At 46.0% G+C, this 20,507-nt stretch overlaps 1 protein-coding gene across 2 annotated transcripts in view; it reads right to left on the bottom strand.

Annotated features, from left to right (window-relative positions):
• Window positions 1–20,507, bottom strand: part of MLXIP (MLX interacting protein) — a 966,103-nt gene that overhangs the window by 479,710 nt on the left and 465,886 nt on the right. For both annotated transcript variants that reach the window (XM_069214925.1, XM_069214926.1), the window contains exon 4: window positions 5,140–5,229. In XM_069214925.1, the coding sequence (XP_069071026.1) occupies window positions 5,140–5,229 (90 nt within the window). The remainder of the gene's footprint in view (window positions 1–5,139; window positions 5,230–20,507) is intronic.

Below are 20,507 nucleotides of genomic sequence, written 5' to 3'. Positions count from 1 at the left end.
CCTTAGTTTAGGTAGACTGAGCCCGAAGGCCATCAAGAAGCTCCTTTTCACCGAAAGCATAGTACATTTTTATGCAAAACACAATACACCTGGATAAGGTCTGTTTGTGAATTTAACTTTCGCTTTTAGAACCACCAGAGTACCCCTACAAAAGTAGGTGTTCCTTAGTTCAGTTGATGTAAGAGCCTAGGGGCTCATTTGAGTCCAATAGTTGAACCCCCTTTTTTTCCTTAAAGGGATCAGGAGGCAAGAAGAACGCATGAGCATGATGGACAGAAGCATATGGAAAGGCTACGCTACTTTTGGCAGAAATTATACCCTTGTGTGAAGCACCAACTTATCTGGAAAGAATGTGGCATATGGTGGTTGTACTGTGGCAAAACACTGACAGTGCACAGCAGGAACTGCAATGAGAAAGATAGTTTTAGAAGTAAATATCCTCAATAACCTTTGATGATGCAGATGGCAAAGCCTTGCAGGCCAAAGACAGGAGAAACATGAAACGTCAGAAAGTTAAGGCTGCAGAGGATTGCCCGGAAGAATCAGTTGACTCTGTGGACGAACAGCAAACAGCCAGGATAACATCCACCAACTCCTCAGGCAGATCGACAATCTCCATGCATGGAGGTGTAGGTTGGGGAGGTTTTGATGGATGTTGAACCCTGCACTGATGGTGACATACAATCATACTCAGGAGGTTTGTGCACTGGACTGGATTGTCATTCTAGTCAGGATGAACTGAGCCCAGTCCCTCTTGACCTTCTTTACAACCATGGGAAGCAGAGACAGAAATGTGTAAAGGAGACCAGAATCCCATGGCAAGCAAAAAGCCTCTCTGAGGAAACTGAGGCGGAAGCTCTAGTGTGCAAAAAAGTTGACAATGAGCACTCTTAGAAGTGGCAAAAATGTTTACCAAAGCCATGTCCTCCTGTGCAAATTGTCCTTTAACACCTCCATGTGCAGATGTCACTTGTGGCTGGCTAGATGGTGTCTGCCAAGCTTGTTTGTCCGGGCCTTTCAGGCCGGCTTACCTGGCTGGGCAGGCAATTAAGAAAATTTCATAAAGGTCTAGCTGGTGCAACAGCTTCAGCACCTCTACACACAGCACAAATGATCCACCACCACACTGTTTGCTGTAGTATCATACAGTGGTCATGTTATCAGTCAGAACTTGCACACACTTTTCGTTGACATAAGGCAGAAAGGCTGCTCCAGAACATTGATGTTGTGCCTCTGTTCCAGTGGAGACAAGAGGCTTGTGAGCTCCACCTCATCAAGTTGACCTCTGCAGCCTAGAGTGGACACATCTGTTGACACTGTGAGCTCTCGATGGGGTAAGGAGAACAGCCAGCTGCAAGTCAAGGTCCTGAGTCGCCTCATCTGACATACAGATGATGTCCAGTACACAACCCCAGCACTGGGCTCACTGAAGACAGTGCCATGATATGATATATGGCCTTTCAGGATCCACACAGCTTCCTTTAAGAGCATCCCACATACAAAGAAAAAACCTGGACTGGAGCAGCTAGTTACACATGTACATGGGAAATTGGCCATACTCTTCAGTTGGATGATACTACAACGCGTCTTAGAAAACAATTTTTCCAGTCTTGGACTTTTCCTTTTACAATCGCTTTCAGGTTCCACACTGCTTCTCTTGAAGGAATCCTACATGCTAAAGCACATTCCATTCAAGACTTAAGTAATATGACTAGATCACTCACATTGTGATGCACTCCACCTTCACCTACGCCCTACACCTCATTCAACAGCAAACCCAAAGCATATCAACACCCACTTGCATCATGCTTATCAGCACACGATCACTCAGCAAACACACAACAGAAATATGGGACTTGCTGAGTAGTGATGCACCGGACACCCTCTTTATCAAAGAGACCTTATCGGCTCCAGACATTGCCACGGCAATCCCAGCAGGCTACAAGATCGCTCGACAGGGCCGCCTTCACATGCCAGGAGGACTTGTTTTCATCCACAGTTAATCCATCAAATGCACAACATCCACAGAGAACACCACCACATTCATGTAACACATGCACTTCAAGTTGAAAATCTCTGAAAATCTCACCCTGAACTGAACCTTTGCCTACTGACCACGAGCCATCTTTTCCCACCTCATCACCAACTTCGTCGCTCCGCTCACCATCAACTCAAGAGCTTACATTCTCCTCGGGGACCTCAACTTTCCCATGGAGATCAAAATGTCCCCTGCTCCACAGCACCCCTCGAAAGCCTGGGCAAAAACTGGACTCAGCCAGCTCGACCCAGAACCAACACACACTACAGGACACACATTAGACCACATCTTCACCACAAGCGACATCATCAAATCCAATTCAACCTTATCGCTCATATGGACCGAGCGCTCCATCATCCATTTCCAAATCAACACAGATCAAGTCAGCACCCCTACCAGGTTCAGCATTCCAAGAAGCAGCTGGGGCAAAATCACGGAAGGAGGCTGGCTCAGCGCAATCAGCATGGATCAACCTAGCCTCACAGACAACCTCGACAAGGACATCAACAACTTCAACGAGTGGATCAAGAACTGTGTAGACTCTCTCGCTCCCATCAAATCCAACAAGTATAGTAGATCACACAGGCAGGGCACATAGAAGACCTCCGAGACGCCATACAGCACTGTAAACAGATAGAAAGGAAAAGGAGAGTTAGGCACAACACCACTGAGAACTACCTACAAGGCTGCACTCAGATGCTATCACCAGTAAATGAGACACCAAAAAGAAAGCACCAGAGGACCGCATCCAAAGAGGCTCCAACAGCTGCAAGGAGATCTTCTTGATCATCAAGGATTCCCCCTCACACTTAGCCACTCTCACCAACATCGCTGCCTCCCAGCAACTCTGTGACAACCAATTTAACTTCTTTCACAGCAAAATCATAAACATATACAGCAACTTCTCACACCAACCCAACCCCAAAGAACTCGTTGCTAACCTACCCACAACCAACCAAGATGGCCACCTTACTGAATAGACAACCCTCACCAGAAACAACACAGTGGTAATCATGCAAACCATCCACACAGAAGTCCCAGTAGACCCATGCCCCCACCACCTCTCCAACCTGGCAACATCACCAATCAGTACGACCATGACTCACATCATCAACACCTCCAGCACGTCCACCACTTTCCCAGATAGACACTTGCAGACGTCAACATTTCCTCAAGAAGCCTACTGTGAACCCGAATGAACTGAGCAACTTCTGACTCATCTTCCTGCTTCCCTATCCAGCCAAGGTGAGTGAAAAGGCCATCAACAAGCAACTCACAACCCACTTCAAACTTCACCATCACCTAGACAACACTCAATCAGGATTCAGAAAGAATCACACCACATAAACAGCACTCACTGCACCAACTGATGACATTCGAATCATCCTAAACCAAGGAGAAACAGCAGCCCTCATCCTGCTCGACCTCTCTGTGGCCTTCAAAACTATCTCCCATAACACCCTCATCAGAAGACTCCATGAGATTGGCATAAAAGGATCCACACTCAATTGGATCTATTCCTTCCTCACAGGAGGAACCCAAAGGGTTCTTCATATCAAAGATCAAGAAATTGATGTGCAGAGTCCCAAACGGATCGTCCCTCAGTGCCACCCTTTTCAACATATACATGACACCGCTCACCAATATCATTTGATCACAAGACATCACCATCATCTCCTACACCAATGACACCCAACTCATCCTCTCCCTGACTGACAAAACAACCACTCCCAGAACCAATTTCACCAACTGCATGACCATGGTAGCAGACTGGATGTGAATCATCTGCTTGCAGCTCAATCTGACAAGACAGTAGTACTGGTCTTTGGCAGCAAGATCTCCCCATAGGACTCCACGTGGTGGCCGTCAGAGCTAGAACCAATACCCACAGACCACGCAAGAAAACTAGGGATCATCCTGGATGACAAGCTCTACATGACTGCTCAAGTCAACGCAGTGTGCACCTCCTGCTTCTACATCCTACGCATGCAACAAAAATCCTTAAATGGTTGCTTCAGAACACCACAGGCACTCATCAACAGCAGGCTGGACTACATCAACACTCTACGCCAGGCTCCAGACCATCCAGAACGTCGCTGCAAGACCTCCCACGCCACACCCACATCACACAAAGTTTCAATGGCTCTCCATTCACAAGCGCAGCCAATTAAAACTTCTCATGCACACATACAAAGCCCTACACAAAACAGGACCAGAATACCTGAACAGTCGCATACGCTTTCACCAAACCACCAGACACCTGCGCTTTGCCTTACTCTCATATATTCCCTGCATCCACAAAATCAAAGCTGAAGGTCGTTCATTCTCTTACATCGCACCCAAGACCTGGAACGATCTCCCTCTACACATCAGAGCACCCTCCTCACTTCTTGAGTTCCATAAGAAGCTAAAGACTTGGCTCTTGGTATAAGCACCTGTGGAACCGCAAAGCTGCACACATGCCCAAGCGCCTGGATACCCTCTTAGGTGATTAGAGCGCCGTAAAAAAATAAATAAATGTAACTTGACATTCCCTGTGTCATGCTTGACGACAAAAGAAAAGAGAAACTGGGTTTGAATAGCTATATAGGGAAGTAGGGAATATGGTCAGAATGCATTCAAGCCTAATTTGGGCAGAACATTCTTAAAACCATCTGGCAGAGAAAGCTTGTAGGGCCTGCTTGCAGTTGGAGCCTTTCTAAAGCATTTGGGAAGAATGGACAGCAGGACAACAAAGTAAATTTGATTTCTTTTCTGAGTCTTAAATGAAATACTTTGAGTCATAGAAAACGGCACAATCATAAAAACATTATTTTTATTTTTTTCATAAAAACAATTAACAGCAGTTCAATTGTCTTCCACACAAGCTGATTAAAGTTTTGACCTACATCAACAGCAGGACAAGGACACATATCTAAATGTTTCAAAGCACTCTTTTGAGGTTTGCAGGCACTAAGACACACACCTTAAAATATACATATTAAAGTTTGAATTCTAATTGAAATAAGACAAAGATGTACATACTTCTTTCTTAAATAAAGAATGCATTATCAAATTTTACATCATTTACACATTAACAAATGCAAAAGTGAAAAACATACCCTTTTCTTGAAATATGTTCTCCATTTATGATATTCCCTGATAACTATTTCAATTCGCCTTTTCCAATATTTCCCTTCTGTTGCAATGGTCTGCAATTTGAAATAAGTCAATTAATGATATGGTTTTGCACTGGTTTATACATTATATAGTTTGAGGACATGACTGACAGAAAGGTCTTTGTGAAACGCAGTAATAAGATATTTTAATTTTTAAATCTCTTCATGAACAGAAGGTCAAGGGTGCACATATAAAACACAAAGAAGTTGTCAAGTAACACCTAGCTTGTGTACATGTTTGTGGGTATCATGGGAGAGATAGGGCTAGGGAGTGAAAGCGGGAGGCAGGGAAGTGGGGGGAAGTAGGGCAGTGGAGGGAATGTGACGTCCTCGCCGACGTGCAGAGCTGGAAAGAACATTTCCGTCGAATGCTGCGCATTGGGGAGAATTCATTAGGTGAGGAATCCACAGGTAGTTGTATCCATCAGAAATGTACTATTAGGGTCTTTAGATGCCGATGAAGGCACTGTGTGGGATGTGATCTCATGCAGGAGAAAGGGGTGATCAAGTGCCATATGTCTGTCCCTTGAGTCACAGCCTCAACAGCAGAGACTCCAGAGGGTGATCGGTAGAAGAAAGTAAAGGAGGGGGGCATTATTCTAATGTAATCAGGGCAGTATTAAGTAATTAATTTCTCCAGGCAAAAGGCAGTAAACAGAGCTCTGAAGCCCCTAGAGAGATAGCTCTTAGTGCTAGAAAAAGAATCCCAGGACCAAAGACCCTCAGAACGCCAGGGGAGCAAAATGAGGGACCAGGCCCACCCAGGCATCGGGATGCCTTTGATAGATTAAGGAAAGCCTTTCTTAAGAATCTCCCCATTCTGTACCAAGTACCCTCCAGATACTAATATAGCTGCACAAAAAAGGTGCCCATCCTATGGACATGCTTCCCAACAAAAATGATGGGTAGTCAACAAGGAAACCCTAGATGAGGGTGATGAAGACTACATTATAAGCTGGCCATGGCGACCAATCCTAAATGTAAAGCACAACACAGGAGAGGACCTGTAAATAAGGTGCCCAATACACAAACATTAAGCTTTGCAAGGTAATGCAATAAAGAGATCCATGGGTACCTTGGACTGAGGCCTCTGCAACATCTCTGGACGGCAAGGTAGCCATTAAGCCTGAAATCTTTTTGGCTGAGTTTATTATTAACCACTGAAAGGACAGAGAGATCATAGAGGTCCTGCCAGGACAAGCTCCTGAAAGTAATTGGGTCATAGACCAAAAACTTTGAAACATCAGAGGAAGCAAAGGAACAGGTTAGCCGGATTTTATCCAACTGTGTGCAACATGCAGTCTGTCTTTGTATTGGAATGTCACCTGTTGCAGCCTAAGGTAACTATAACTCACGCCGCTGCCATGCGTAGTGTTTTCTTCATTAATTTGACTTCTAATGTTTCATTGATGTTTTTATTGAAGTTACAAAAGTTGTCACGAGTGCTGTAATAAGCAGTGCATGGCAAGGACAAGAGGTATAGCTACTGTAAGCCGTGAGTTATAGTTACTTGAAATAACTAACTTTAACAGGTGAATTTTGAGGGTTTTGTACATCTAAAATATGATCGTAAATATAAAGTCCCTGGAATCTTTCTTTTTTCAGTGAATTTCTTTTTTTTTTTATTAACAATAAGTAACTTTTATTACTATAAGTTAATTCCTGCAGCCACCTCCTAGAACAAACCAATCCCACGCTGCGCACTGCAGGAACTGGCCAGGCCCGAGCAAGTCAACTCATATAACCACCCAACTCCTTCCTGCGCACAGCCTTCGGCCATGTGCAGCGGGGGTTGGCCACAGGGTTTGGCCTGCAGCAAGCCCCTGATAACCACTCAAACCTGTGACGCTCACGGCCTTTGTCCGTACAAAGCAGGGTTTGGTTGCAGGGCCTGCAGCCAAACCCCATAAGCACCCAACCCCGCACCATGCACAGCCACAGTCTGTTTCTCTTTGTGTGAGAATAGATGTGAGAGAATGTCTTGGGTCCGTGAGGGTCTGAGTGGGCCTATGAGTGGGTGTGTGAGTGGATGCATCAGTGTGTGAGTGGGTGCGTCAGTGGGTTTGTGAGTGGGTGCATGAGGGTCCACGTGGGTCTGTGAGTGGGTGCGTCTGTGTCTGAGTGGGTTTGTGAGTGGGTGCATGGGAGTCCAAGCGAATCTGAGAGTGGGTGCACGAGTGTCTGAGTGGGTCTGAAAGTGAGTGTGGGAGTCTGAGTGGGTTCATGTGTGTCTGACTGGGTGTATGAGTGGGCGGATGAGTCTGAGTTCAAGTAAGAGTGAATGAATTAGTGTATGAATGAGTGATTTAAAAAAATTGTTTTTTTTTTGCTTATTCAAGATTGATCTTAATTAATCTCAATTAATCTTGATTATGTGCGAATACTGCATCCCTATATCACACTCCTGGGGTCAGGATACCTCTATCCTGACTCCTTATGCTACTTTTAATTTTGTTTTTCAGCCCCAGGGGCGGTGTCCCAAGACCTTAAAATAGCGGCTGCAACTTTCTGTTCAGGTTATAGCCAGTCAATTACAGTGCTTTTATGCACGTGTGCATCCGCAAAAAAAATATTCGCAACCTCACTTATACAAATTTGAATTTTCATTAATTTCTCGTAAACTACTGAATGGATTTACACCAAATATGAGAAAGCATAATATGCGTACTGAAACCTACCTTTCAGCCAAATTTCGCGGCATTCCATCTAGCAGTTCGGGCTGTAGTCGTGTCTAAATGGAATTAACATGGGAAACACAACTTTCTTGACACCACCAACCCCCGTCCACGCTTTTTCTTGCCCCCGCTTGACGGATCACCCCAAAACGTTCTGCTTCCCTGCACAACAAGAATCACCGGTACACTTTTTTTTTCCCTTTAAATTGTGAGGATTCGTCAAACGATGCCAAAGATATAGGCAAGTCAAAAATGCTTTTTCTATGGTAATATGGTCCTAATTAAACCTACCTATTAGCGACTGCCAATATATTACATATACATATATATATATATATATATACAGGGAGTGCAGAATTATTAGGCAAATGAGTATTTTGACCACATCATCCTCTTTATGCATGTTGTCTTACTCCAAGCTGTATAGGCTCGAAAGCCTACTACCAATTAAGCATATTAGGTGATGTGCATCTCTGTAATGAGAAGGGGTGTGGTCTAATGACATCAACACCCTATATCAGGTGTGCATAATTATTAGGCAACTTCCTTTCCTTTGGCAAAATGGGTCAAAAGAAGGACTTGACAGGCTCAGAAAAGTCAAAAATGTGAGATATCTTGCAGAGGGATGCAGCACTCTTAAAATTGCAAAGCTTCTGAAGCGTGATCATCGAACAATGAAGCGTTTCATTCAAAATAGTCAACAGGGTCGCAAGAAGCGTGTGGAAAAACCAAGGCGCAAAATAACTGCCCATGAACTGAGAAAAGTCAAGCGTGCAGCTGCCACGATGCCACTTGCCACCAGTTTGGCCATATTTCAGAGCTGCAACATCACTGGAGTGCCCAAAAGCACAAGGTGTGCAATACTCAGAGACATGGCCAAGGTAAGAAAGGCTGAAAGACGACCACCACTGAACAAGACACACAAGCTGAAACGTCAAGACTGGGCCAAGAAATATCTCAAGACTGATTTTCTAAGGTTTTATGGACTGATGAAATGAGAGTGAGTCTTGATGGGCCAGATGGATGGGCCCGTGGCTGGATTGGTAAAGGGCAGAGAGCTCCAGTCCGACTCAGACGCCAGCAAGGTGGAGGTGGAGTACTGGTTTGGGCTGGTATCATCAAAGATGAGCTTGTGGGGCCTTTTCGGGTTGAGGATGGAGTCAAGCTCAACTCCCAGTCCTACTGCCAGTTCCTGGAAGACACCTTCTTCAAGCAGTGGTACAGGAAGAAGTCTGCATCCTTCAAGAAAAACATGATTTTCATGCAGGACAATGCTCCATCACACGCGTCCAAGTACTCCACAGCGTGGCTGGCAAGAAAGGGTATAAAAGAAGGAAATCTAATGACATGGCCTCCTTGTTCACCTGATCTGAACCCCATTGAGAACCTGTGGTCCATCATCAAATGTGAGATTTACAAGGAGGGAAAACAGTACACCTCTCTGAACAGTGTCTGGGAGGCTGTGGTTGCTGCTGCACGCAATGTTGATGGTGAACAGATCAAAACACTGACAGAATCCATGGATGGCAGGCTTTTGAGTGTCCTTGCAAAGAAAGGTGGCTATATTGGTCACTGATTTGTTTTTGTTTTGTTTTTGAATGTCAGAAATGTATATTTGTGAATGTTGAGATGTTATATTGGTTTCACTGGTAATAATAAATAATTGAAATGGGTATATATTTGTTTTTTGTTAAGTTGCCTAATAATTATGCACAGTAATAGTCACCTGCACACACAGATATCCCCCTAACATAGCTAAAACTAAAAACAAACTAAAAACTACTTCCAAAAATATTCAGCTTTGATATTAATGAGTTTTTTGGGTTCATTGACAACATGGTTGTTGTTCAATAATAAAATTAATCCTCAAAAATACAACTTGCCTAATAATTCTGCACTCCCTGTATATATATATATATATATATACACCCTAACAGCCTCCCCAGGGTGATTTAGAAAACGTGTGCGGGGGGCTGCAAGGTCTGCATTTGTTGAGTACCCCGTGCAACAATGGGATTGGTGGAAAACCAACTTATCGAAAGGGAATTTCCTAGAGACTAATGGAGTGATTGGAAGCTAAGAACTGGCATCTCTTGTTCTGGGATGTTGCAAATAAGTCTATTGCTGGAGTTCCCCATTTGTTGAATAGTTTCTGTACTATTAACTGAGTTCAAACTCGTGTGAGCATGAGGCTTGTCCGCTTCCACATTTTCCTTCCCTGGCACATGTATCATCTGAATTTCTATCCCTCTCTGTATTGCCCATTTCCAGAGTTGTTGAGCCAGCTTTGATAATGGTGGGGCTTTTGCCTCCCTTGTTTGTTGATGCAAAACATTGTTGTTGTGTTGTCCGCTTGGATCAAGATTGTTTTTACCCAAAGGTGTTTTTGGAACACCTTGAGTGCTATTCAGACGGTCTTCAATTCCAGGAGACTGATGTGTTATACTGCATCCTCCTCCCTCCAAACATCCCTCACACTTTGGAGTCTCATGTGTGCCCCTCAGCCCATATGAGACGTGTCTGTTATGATTGTCGTTGATGGAGTTGGTTTCAAAAAAAGTATCCCTTGTGCAATGTTGTCCTTGTTCCACCACGCAATTTCCTCTTGTATCCTCTGCGTGATAACCACTAGATCTTCCCAAAATTCCCTGTTGCCTGAGACCATTGGATCTGAAGCCACTCCTGTACTGGTCTCATGTGAAGTCTTGCATATTGGATTAATGGGTGCATGAAGCCATCTTTCCTAGTAGTTTCTCCACCATCCTCACTGTCAGAGCTTGCCACTTGTGGTTACAGTGAGTTTCTTCCAGCATCGATTGAGACCTCCTCTTGCTGGGAAAGGATCTCCCCTGCACTGAGTTGAGCCTTGCCCAGGAAAAGCTTCTACTGCTGTGGCTCTGGGGATGATTTTTCTATATTTAATAAGAACCCTAGGGTATGCAGTGTTCTCATTACCTCTTTGATGTCTTGTTTGTATTTTTGGTATGACCCCGCTCTGAACAGCCGATTGTTCAGATACGGATATACATGTATTCCCATTCTTCCGAGATGTGCTGCTACTGCTGTGAGGCATTTTGTAAACACTCTTAGTGCTGACTTTATCCCGATGGCTAGTACTGTAAACTGATAGTGTGTATTTTGTACCACAAATATTAGGTATATTTTGTGTTTTGCATTCATTGGGATGTGCAAGTAAGCATCCTTTAGGTCTACTGCTGCCATTAATCCCTCTTGGATTTGTGGTAAGACTTCCTGTAGGGTAGTCATTTTGAATTTTGGGTTTTTTATGAATTTGTTCAAGAACCTGAGGTCTAGAATTGGACATAAGTATCCATCTGGTTTTGGAATTAGGAAGTAGGTTGAGTTCCCTTGCTTATTTGTAGTTTTGGTACCAGCTCTATTGCATTTTTGTCCAACAATTCTTTTACTTCATTGAGAAGTCGACTTGTTTACTCTTTTGCGTGTAATTTTGCTCTTGCTTTCCTTACTGGAGGATATTCATATCGTATTGTAGTTAGTATCCACTTTTCTGAAGTTATTTTCCTCCACTCCTGGAGGAACGTTTTTAGTCTTCCACCCACTGGAGATGTGTGTTTTAAGTTTTGATTTCTATGCCCTTTATTAGGTGCCCATTTGTTCTCCTTTATGTAGTCACTTATTTGGCGTATATGTACTTCCTCTGTTTGACTGACCTTTTCCTCTGGGTCTTCCTCGAAAGGAGTCACTCCCCTGTGTGTTGAGATGCCCTGTTGTCCACTTTGAAATGTTTGATGTGAACTCCCCGTTTGAAAACTACCTCTCTGTGAATGTGAACCTTTTTACTCCTCCTCGAAACTGTAACGTACCCATGTACTTTGCTGTTTCATTATCTTTTTTGGAGTTGATTTAAATTTTCATCCACTGAACTCCCAAAGAGTTGTTGGACATTTAAAGGTGTATAGATAATATTTCCCTGTACCTTTCGTTTAAAACCCGAAATTCCCAGCCATGAGTGCTTCCTGAGTGTGATCCCCATCATTTGCCTACTTGAAGTGTCCGCTGGGTGTAGTGCTGACTTTAAGCATTCATTTGCAATGTTTTTTACAATCTCTGATAGATGAGCTGCTCTTTTTTGTATTGCTCTTGGAGGTGTTTTAACAATTTTTGCACCGCCTTCCAGTGTTGATGCCCATGCCTAGTGATCAGTGCGTTTGAACTCGCAATGCACCACTGATTTGCTGCAATACGCTCAATTCTGCGTCCCATGAGGTCCATTCCCTTGCTCTCCTTCTCTGGTGGAGGCCCCAAAGTGGATGGTATATTTGCTCTTTTCCTGGCTGTGGAAGTAATAATGGAATCTACAGGCAAAGTGCCCTTAATATACGGTGGGTCTTTTGACGAGTACTTATATTTCTTTTCTGCCCCTGGAGTCACTGCTCTACAAGTGGTGTTCCTTAAAAGAATCTCTCCCTTGGTCAGGTAAACTGGGGAACATTGGAAGGAACTGATTTTTTGCTTGGCTTGGAAGTAATATTTCCAAAAGGAAACAGGCTTGCGGCTTATCTTCCTCAAGTTCGATCTCAAACCTATTCGCTGCATTCTTTATCACCATATTGTACATCCCGATGTCGTCTGGTGGGGATGGTTTTAAGGATACGACTCGACACACTCCTCTGGTGAGTAAGTCTCTACATCCTCCCATTGTTGTTTGCTATATTCCCCTTCATCAGAAGCCTGGTATAAGCCTGCTTGTTTCTGTTCTTCATCAAAGAACACCTCTTCCTCTTGGAGGTCAGGTGGTAGAGGGAACTGTGTTTCATTGACCTCCATCTCTGACAAGCGTCTTTTTGCCAGAGATTTATGAGGAATCCTGTTTTCCTTGAGGCTTTCGTAGAAATCTTTGTCATTGTAGGAGCCCCATTTCGGCCTCGAACCTCTTTTTTTCTTCTCTATCGCAACCTCTTGATCTTCAAGGCTTGTGGTCCTAGATTTTAACTTTGAACCCTCTTTCGACGATGATTCAGTCTTCGAGCTTCGGTGACTGGCTCTTGACTGTTGTGTTTTTGATGCTGAAAAATCTTTTGTCCTTTCATCCTTTGACGTTCCAGGTTTTTTCAGAGTTTCTTCAACACACTTTTTCAAGGGTACTGCCTACGGGTGATGAGTGTTTTGACCCTGAGGCCCCTTGAGACCGCAAGTCTGATTTGTTTGAGTCAGAGGGTTCTGAGAAGTGGCTGCTGTCTATTACCTCCGGCTTTCGGATTTTCTTGTGTATCTACTCATCCAGATCGATAATGTCTCCATCCCGCTTCGATGTTTCGCCCTCAGCTCCCTCTTCGATGTTCTCCTCTTTGTAGCTCGACAGGCCCAGATCTTTCAGGGACTCACTTGCTTTCTGTCCCTGCAACGCATTGCGGGCCATCCTCTGTTTCAATCTTACTTTTAGTGTCTTTGGTGTGAAAACGCCACAGGCAATGCAGTCCTGGCTCCTGTAGTCTAGCTGCAAACAGAGGTTACACACCATGTGTTCATCTTTCTGCACATATTTGTGGTTGCAGATCTTGTAAAACTGTAAAACTGGAATGGCGTGTTCTCCATTACTCTGACTTGTAGGCCCCATGGATAGACATTTTCACCTCTCCATCGTGATGAAAACCCCACAAATTTCTGTTGCTTTCTCCGTTCCTGCTGTCCGTTGACGATTTTACTTTGGTAGATAATTTTTGGTATGAAACCTTTCAAAAACATTCACTTTTCTTCAAAAACATTTCTCCTTGTGTTGGAGCCCTCTTCTGAAACATCCAGACCCAATGGCGGAAAAAAAGAATCTGAAGATGGCGACCAAAGGTGAGAACATCGGGAGGAAGTAGGACTAAGTCACAGAGGAGGCACCAAATGGTGTTAAGTCGACACCCACCAGCAAACAAAAAAATCAAAACAGAAAAAAGACTACAAACAGTGGAGTATTCCAGACCCAATCACCAGATGGCAGAATACTGCACAGCATGTGAATCTAGAAGATTCACACTGCAAAATGGGTGGTATGGGTATTTTGGGGGTTTAGGGGTGGGAAGGGGTATTGCCTGGCTAGGGTATGTTTCGGGTTTAGGGTTGGGTAAGGGTTTTGGGTGGTAAGGGTAATTAAAAAAGGGGGTTGGGTCTCCCCCAAAATATAAAAATGTTATGTATGTGTGTGTAATACTTACCTCAATTATACTTACCTGCATGGTAAAGGCATTTGCGTGGTAAAAGGCATATGTGTTGTAAAGGCATTTGTTGTAAAAAATGCGTGGTAACTGGCAGCGTTGTAATGTCATACAACCCTTTGGTAAGCAAAAAATGATTCAAGTTTACATGCCGTTTGCGTTCAGATTACCTTTTGATATTCGTGCTTTATGTAAAATTTGGAGATGAATGCAGTATTTTTCTGTTTCTTACTGCTTGTCTGCGGTAACCCATTTCAGTTTTTTCGAGCGACTTTTGACGGATCCCGACCTTGGCCTGGACAATACATTACATCAGGTTTCTTGTACATAGTTATTTCTTGGTATTTATCTGGTTTGGAAATTATTTGTGTCACATCAGTTGAGATAATGAAAGGTTGCTTCTGAGGGATCCATGGTGAAAAACTAATGTAGCAAAGTAAATTGTTTCTGTCAGCTGAAATATATCTCTAAAACATAATATATATCTAAAAAGCCAAAAATTATCAAATTTGGTAACCTTATATTTAGTTTTCTTGATTCAATTATGGTATTAAGAGATGAACGAGTTACTTACCTTCGGTAACGACTTTTCTGGTGGATACATTAGCTACCTGTGGATTCCTCACCTCATGAATACTCCCATGGCGCCAGCATTCGACGGAAATCTTCTTACTAGTCTCTGCACGTCGACGAGGACGTCACTGTCGCCCACGCGACGCCGTCTGACGTCATACAGGCAATAAGAGGTCCTCGACGACGTGCGGACGTCAGTACCAATCATTTTTTACGTGCATGAGAACAACCAGGCAATGCAATGAAAGAGCAAGGCAACATCCATTATATTGTAAAAATACACCACATTGTATGAATAACTGTAAATCTTTTTATGTACATATATATATATATATATATAAAACTCTCTCTTTTAAAATATATACACACACCAAGTATATACATAAAGATATATACATATATACATATATATATATATAAATATATTATATATACATCTATTGCACCCTCAAAGACCAAGAGGAGCGCACTCAAGGATTACTTGGTAAGACCAGAAAGGCAACGGGGAGGCGGGTGGGACCGTGAGGAATCCACAGGTAGCTAATGTATCCACCAGAAAAGTCGTTACCGAAGGTAAGTAACTCGTTCTTCTGATGGATACAACTACCTGTGGATTCCTCACCTCATGAATAGAGTCCCAAAGCAGTACCACGCCCGGCGGTGGGTGCCTAAATGGTCAAACCAAGAAATCCTGCAGCACTGACCGTGCAAAATGGCCGTCCCTTCTAACCTCAGAATCCAAACAGTAATGTTTTGCAAAAGTGTGAAGGGACGACCAAGTTGCGGCCATGCAGATGTCGACCACAGGAACACCTCTGGCCAAGGCCGAAGTGGCCGACTTAGCTCTGGTGGAATGAGCTCTAATGCCCTCAGGAGGATCCTTCTTTGCCAAAGAGTAACATATTTTAATGCAAGAACAACCCACCTGGATAGTGTTCTCTTGTGGACTGTCTTTCCTCTCCTCTTGCCCACGTATCCAATAAACAGCTGATCCTCCAGCCTGAAATCCTTTGTTCTATCGATAAAGAAGCTCAACGCTCTCTTTGGGTCCAGACGGTGCAGTCTTTCTTCCTCTTTGGAAGGATGAGGCGGAGGATAGAACGTGGACAAAGTAATTGCCTGAGCCAAATGGAAGGGTGAAACAACCTTCGGGAGGAAAGCAGCCTTGGTCCTCAACACCACCTTATCCCCATAAAAAGTTGTATAAGGGGGTTTTACTGATAAGGCCTGCAACTCACTCACTCTCCTTGCTGATGTTATAGCTATCAGGAAGACTGTTTTTAAAACCAAATACCTCAAGGGGCAAGAATGCATAGGTTCAAAAGGGGACCCCATAAGGAAAGTCAGGACTAAGGACAAATCCCATTGCGGCATAACGAATGGCTTTGGAGGATATTGATTTAGAAGACCTTTCAAGAATCTGATAACAATAGGGGATTTAAATAAAGATGGTTGGTCTGGAAGACATAAGAAGGCTGACAAGGCCGATAAATAACCTTTAATGGTAGCCACTGCACAACCTTTCTGCGCCAGAGATAGAGCAAAAGACAAAACGTCCGATAGATGAGCATGCAAAGGATCAATCTGCCTCTCTCCACACCACGCAACAAATTTAGACCACCTATTAGCGTAGATAGATTTAGTGGAGTGTCGCCTGGCCGCTAATATAACATCCACTACCTCAGGCGGGAGAGAGAAGGAACTCAGGTTGCCCCGTTCAATCTCCAGGCATGTAGGTGCAGACTCTGGAGGTTGGGGTGTAGAACCTGCCCCTGCGACTGCGAGAGGAGGTCTGCCCTGAAAGGGAGACGGAGCGGTGGGCACATTGAGAGTTGGAGAAGGTCGGAGTACCACACCCTCCTTGGCCAATCCGGAGCTATTAAGATTACTAGAGCCCGGTCTTGGCGAATCTTCCTCAATACTCGAGGAATCAAGGGTATGGGAGGAAACGCGTAAAGCAACTGGCCGCACCAGGTCATTTGAAACGCGTCCCCCAACGCTTCCTGCATCGGATACTGAAGGCTGCAGAACAACGGACAATGCGCGTTCTCCCGAGTGGCGAACAGATCTACCCGAGGAAACCCCCACCTCTGGAAGATTAAACGGACTTGATCTGGATGGAGACGCCACTCGTGGTCTGCCGAGAAGTGGCGACTGAGACTGTCCGCACGCACGTTCAAAACTCCGGCCAGATGGTTTGCTATCAAGCAAATCCGATGGTCCTTTGCCCAGGACCATAGTCGAAGAGCTTCTCTGCAGAGAAGGTATGACCCCACTCCTCCCTGCTTGTTTATGTACCACATCGTGGTAGTATTGTCCGTTAGGACCTGTACCGACTGACCACGAAGGGAAGGGAGGAAGGCCTTGAGAGCCAGACGTACAGCCCGTAATTCTAACAGATTGATGTGAAAAATCTGTTCCTCTGGAGACCAAAGACCTTTGATCTCCAGATCCCCCAGATGAGCTCCCCACCCTAGAGTGGAAGCATCCGTTATGACTGTGGCCACTGGTGGCGACTGCTGGAACGGCTTTCCTTGCGAAAGATTGTTGCTTACAATCCACCACTTCAAATCCACAGCAGCATCTCTGGAGATCTTGACAGTACCCTCTAGATCCCCTCTGTGTTGAGACCACTGCCTTCGGAGGCACCACTGAAGAGCCCTCATGTGCCAGCGAGCATGCGTGACCAACAGAATGCAGGAGGCAAAAAGACCGAGCAGACGAAGGACCTTGAGGACTGGAACTACCGCTCCATTTCGAAACATTGGAACCAAATCCTGAATATCTTGAATCCGCTGAGGCGGAGGAAAGGCCCGACCCAATGTTGTATCCAGTACTGCCCCTATGAACAGGAGGCGCTGAGAGGGCTCTAGGTGAGATTTGGGCTCGTTCACCGAAAAACCCAGGTCGAACAACAACTGGGTTGTTGACTGCAGATGACGCAACACAAGCTCCGGGGACTTGGCTTTGATCAACCAGTCGTCCAAGTAAGGGAATACTGCTATCCCCTTCCTTCTGAGCTCTGCCGCAACCACCGACATCACCTTCGTGAAGACTCGAGGTGCTGAAGTAAGACCAAACGGAAGGACCGCAAACTGATAGTGTTGCGATCCCACCACAAACCGGAGATACTTCCTGTGTGACTTGAGTATCGGGATATGAAAGTAAGCATCCTGCAAGTCGACAGACACCATCCAGTCTTCCATGTTCAACGCCAAAAGCACCTGTGCTAGGGTCAGCATCTTGAACTTTTCCTGCTTGAGGAACCAATTCAAGATCCTCAGGTCCAGTATTGGTCTCAAACGACCATCCTTCTTGGGAATCAGGAAATACCTTGAGTAAACTCCTTGACCCCTTTCCTGCTCCGGGACCAACTCCACCGCGCCCTTTAAAAGGAGGACTTCTACCTCCTGTTCTAGCAACAGGAGGTGTTCTTGTGAACAATACGAAGGGCGGGGCGGGATGAGGGGCGGAAACTCCCGAAAAGGAAGGGTGTAGCCTTTTCCCACAACACTGAGAACCCAATTGTCCGACGTAACAGTCTCCCATTTGGTGAGAAAATGCTGTAATCTTCCCCCTACAGGAGAGGCGTGAGTTGGAAATGGTGGAAGCCTAAGGCTGCTTCCCCTGCTGCACCCCGCCAGAGGATGAGGAAGAGGCAGAGTGCTGCTGAGAGGCTCCTCTGGTGCGGACCCTACCTCTCCCCCTAAAAGATCTATAGGGATGGGAAGAGGCAGGTTGCTGATATCTTCCCCGAAAGGAAGAGGAGGAAGAGCCACGCCCAAATCCACGAAACCTCCTGAAAAATCTGGAAGAGGCCGTGGAAGAAGGAGCTTGGAGCCCTAACGACTTAGCCGTGGCCCTGCTTTCCTTAAAACGTTCCAAGGCCGAATCAGCCTTAGCCCCAAACAGTTTGTCCCCATCAAACGGGAGATCCAACAATGTGGACTGTACATCAGCCGAAAAGCCCGAGTTACGGAGCCAGGCCTGTCTCCTTGCCACCACAGTTGTGCCCATTGCTCTGGCTACCGAGTCGGTGGTATCCAGTCCCGTCTGGATAATTTGGGTCGCAGCAGCCTGGGCATTTGAGACAAGATCCAAAAGACCCTGGGGAAGCTCTGTAAACGAAGAGGAGATGTCATCCATCAGAGCATGAATATACCTCCCCAGGATACAGGTTGCATTGGTGGCTTTTAACGCCAGACTGCAGGACGAAAAAATCTTCTTCGACTGCGCCTCTAGCTTCTTTGAATCTCTGTCCCCAGGCACCGTCGGAAAAGAACCAGGCGCTGACTTGGACGAACAGGAGGCCTGCACCACCAAGCTCTCCGGCGTAGGGTGCCTGGACAGAAAACCAGGGTCAGTTGGAGCCGCCCGATACCTCCTGGCCGCGGCTCTGTGAACTGCTGGGGAAGATGCTGGCCTCTTCCACACCTCTAAAACCGGATCCAGCAGAGCGTCATTAAAAGGTAACAGAGGCTCCGCCGCGGCTGAGGCCGGATGTAACACCTCTGTCAAAAGGTTTTGTTTCGCCTCCACCACCGGCAAAGGCAGGTCCAAAAAACTAGCTGCCTTCCGTACCACTGCATGAAAGGAAGCAGCCTCCTCAGTATATTCCCCCGGGGACGAAAGGTCCCACTCAGGGGAAGTGTCCAGCCCACTGGCCGACTCCAGTCCACGCAGCCCATCACCCGAGTCCTCTAGCTCTCCTTCCTCTAGGGCTCGTTGGTACTCCTGCTCTTCTAGTACCCGGAGAGCACGTCTCCTTGAATGCAGTCGTTGCTCAATCCGCGGAGTCGACAATGCCTCCGCCGAAGTCGGAGATCGGCGCCGATCTTCCGAAGCCACCGACGCCGCATCCGGCGCCACAGGTAACTTCGGCGCCGACTGAAGAGCAGTTGAAACGGATGGACCCACCGGAGTCACAGGCCGAAATCTCGACGTCGACGGGATGGAAATCCCTGGGGCCAATCCTTCCGAAGCCACCGGAGCGGCCACCGGCGCCGACACTGGCGCCGAGCCCACGTTCCCAAACGGGAGAAAGGGCATAAAGGGTGCCGGACGAAGAGGCGCAGGATCACCCAAAGAAAAGGCCAAAGGCCCAGCCGGAGCACCCCCTGGAGCCATCTGTTGGAAGATGGCATACATCGCATTCAAGAATGCGGAACTATCGGCTCCAGGGGTGGGAAAAGCCGGATACTGGGGTGCCTGTCTCGGAGGCGACCCCGACGCCGGCCTCGGCGTCTGCGCCGGAGAAAACACTTGAGGCTCCAATACCTCAATCACCGACGCCTGTCCAGGTGAAGTTGGAGACGCCGGAGAAGGCAACGGCGTCGAAGGATGCGGCGTAACCGTGGGGCTGACCTCCCATGTTCTTCGGCGCCGATCCGGAGACCTGGAACGAGCCTCCCTTGAATGACGCCGAGATTCTCTACGGCGCCGGGAGTCTCGATGACGCCGATGTCTTGGAGAAGACTTCTTGTGATGCTTCTCCTTTGACTTGGCCATAAACCGCTTCGCCTCACGTTCTTTAAGAGCATTTGGATTCATGTGCTGACATGAATCACAAGTCGAGACGTCGTGGTCAGAGCTCAAACACCAAAGGCAATCGAAATGAGGATCCGTCACCGACATCTTGCCTCCACACTCACGACAAGGCTTAAATCCAGACTTTCTCTGCGACATTATTTCCACAGCGAAAGACTACGCAGCAAGATATACACTGTAACCGCAAGAGTAACAGTTGCTCCCTCGAAGATGACCGTTTCGAATGCACGGAAAAAAGGGAACTGACGTCCGCACGTCGTCGAGGACCTCTTATTGCCTGTATGACGTCAGACGGCGTCGCGTGGGCGACAGTGATGTCCTCGTCGACGTG

The sequence above is a fragment of the Pleurodeles waltl genome, chromosome 11, assembly GCF_031143425.1.
Source record: "Pleurodeles waltl isolate 20211129_DDA chromosome 11, aPleWal1.hap1.20221129, whole genome shotgun sequence".
NCBI lineage: Eukaryota > Metazoa > Chordata > Amphibia > Caudata > Salamandridae > Pleurodeles > Pleurodeles waltl.
The sequence above is the reverse complement of the archived record's forward strand: the minus strand, read 5'-3'. Positions and strand labels throughout refer to the sequence as shown.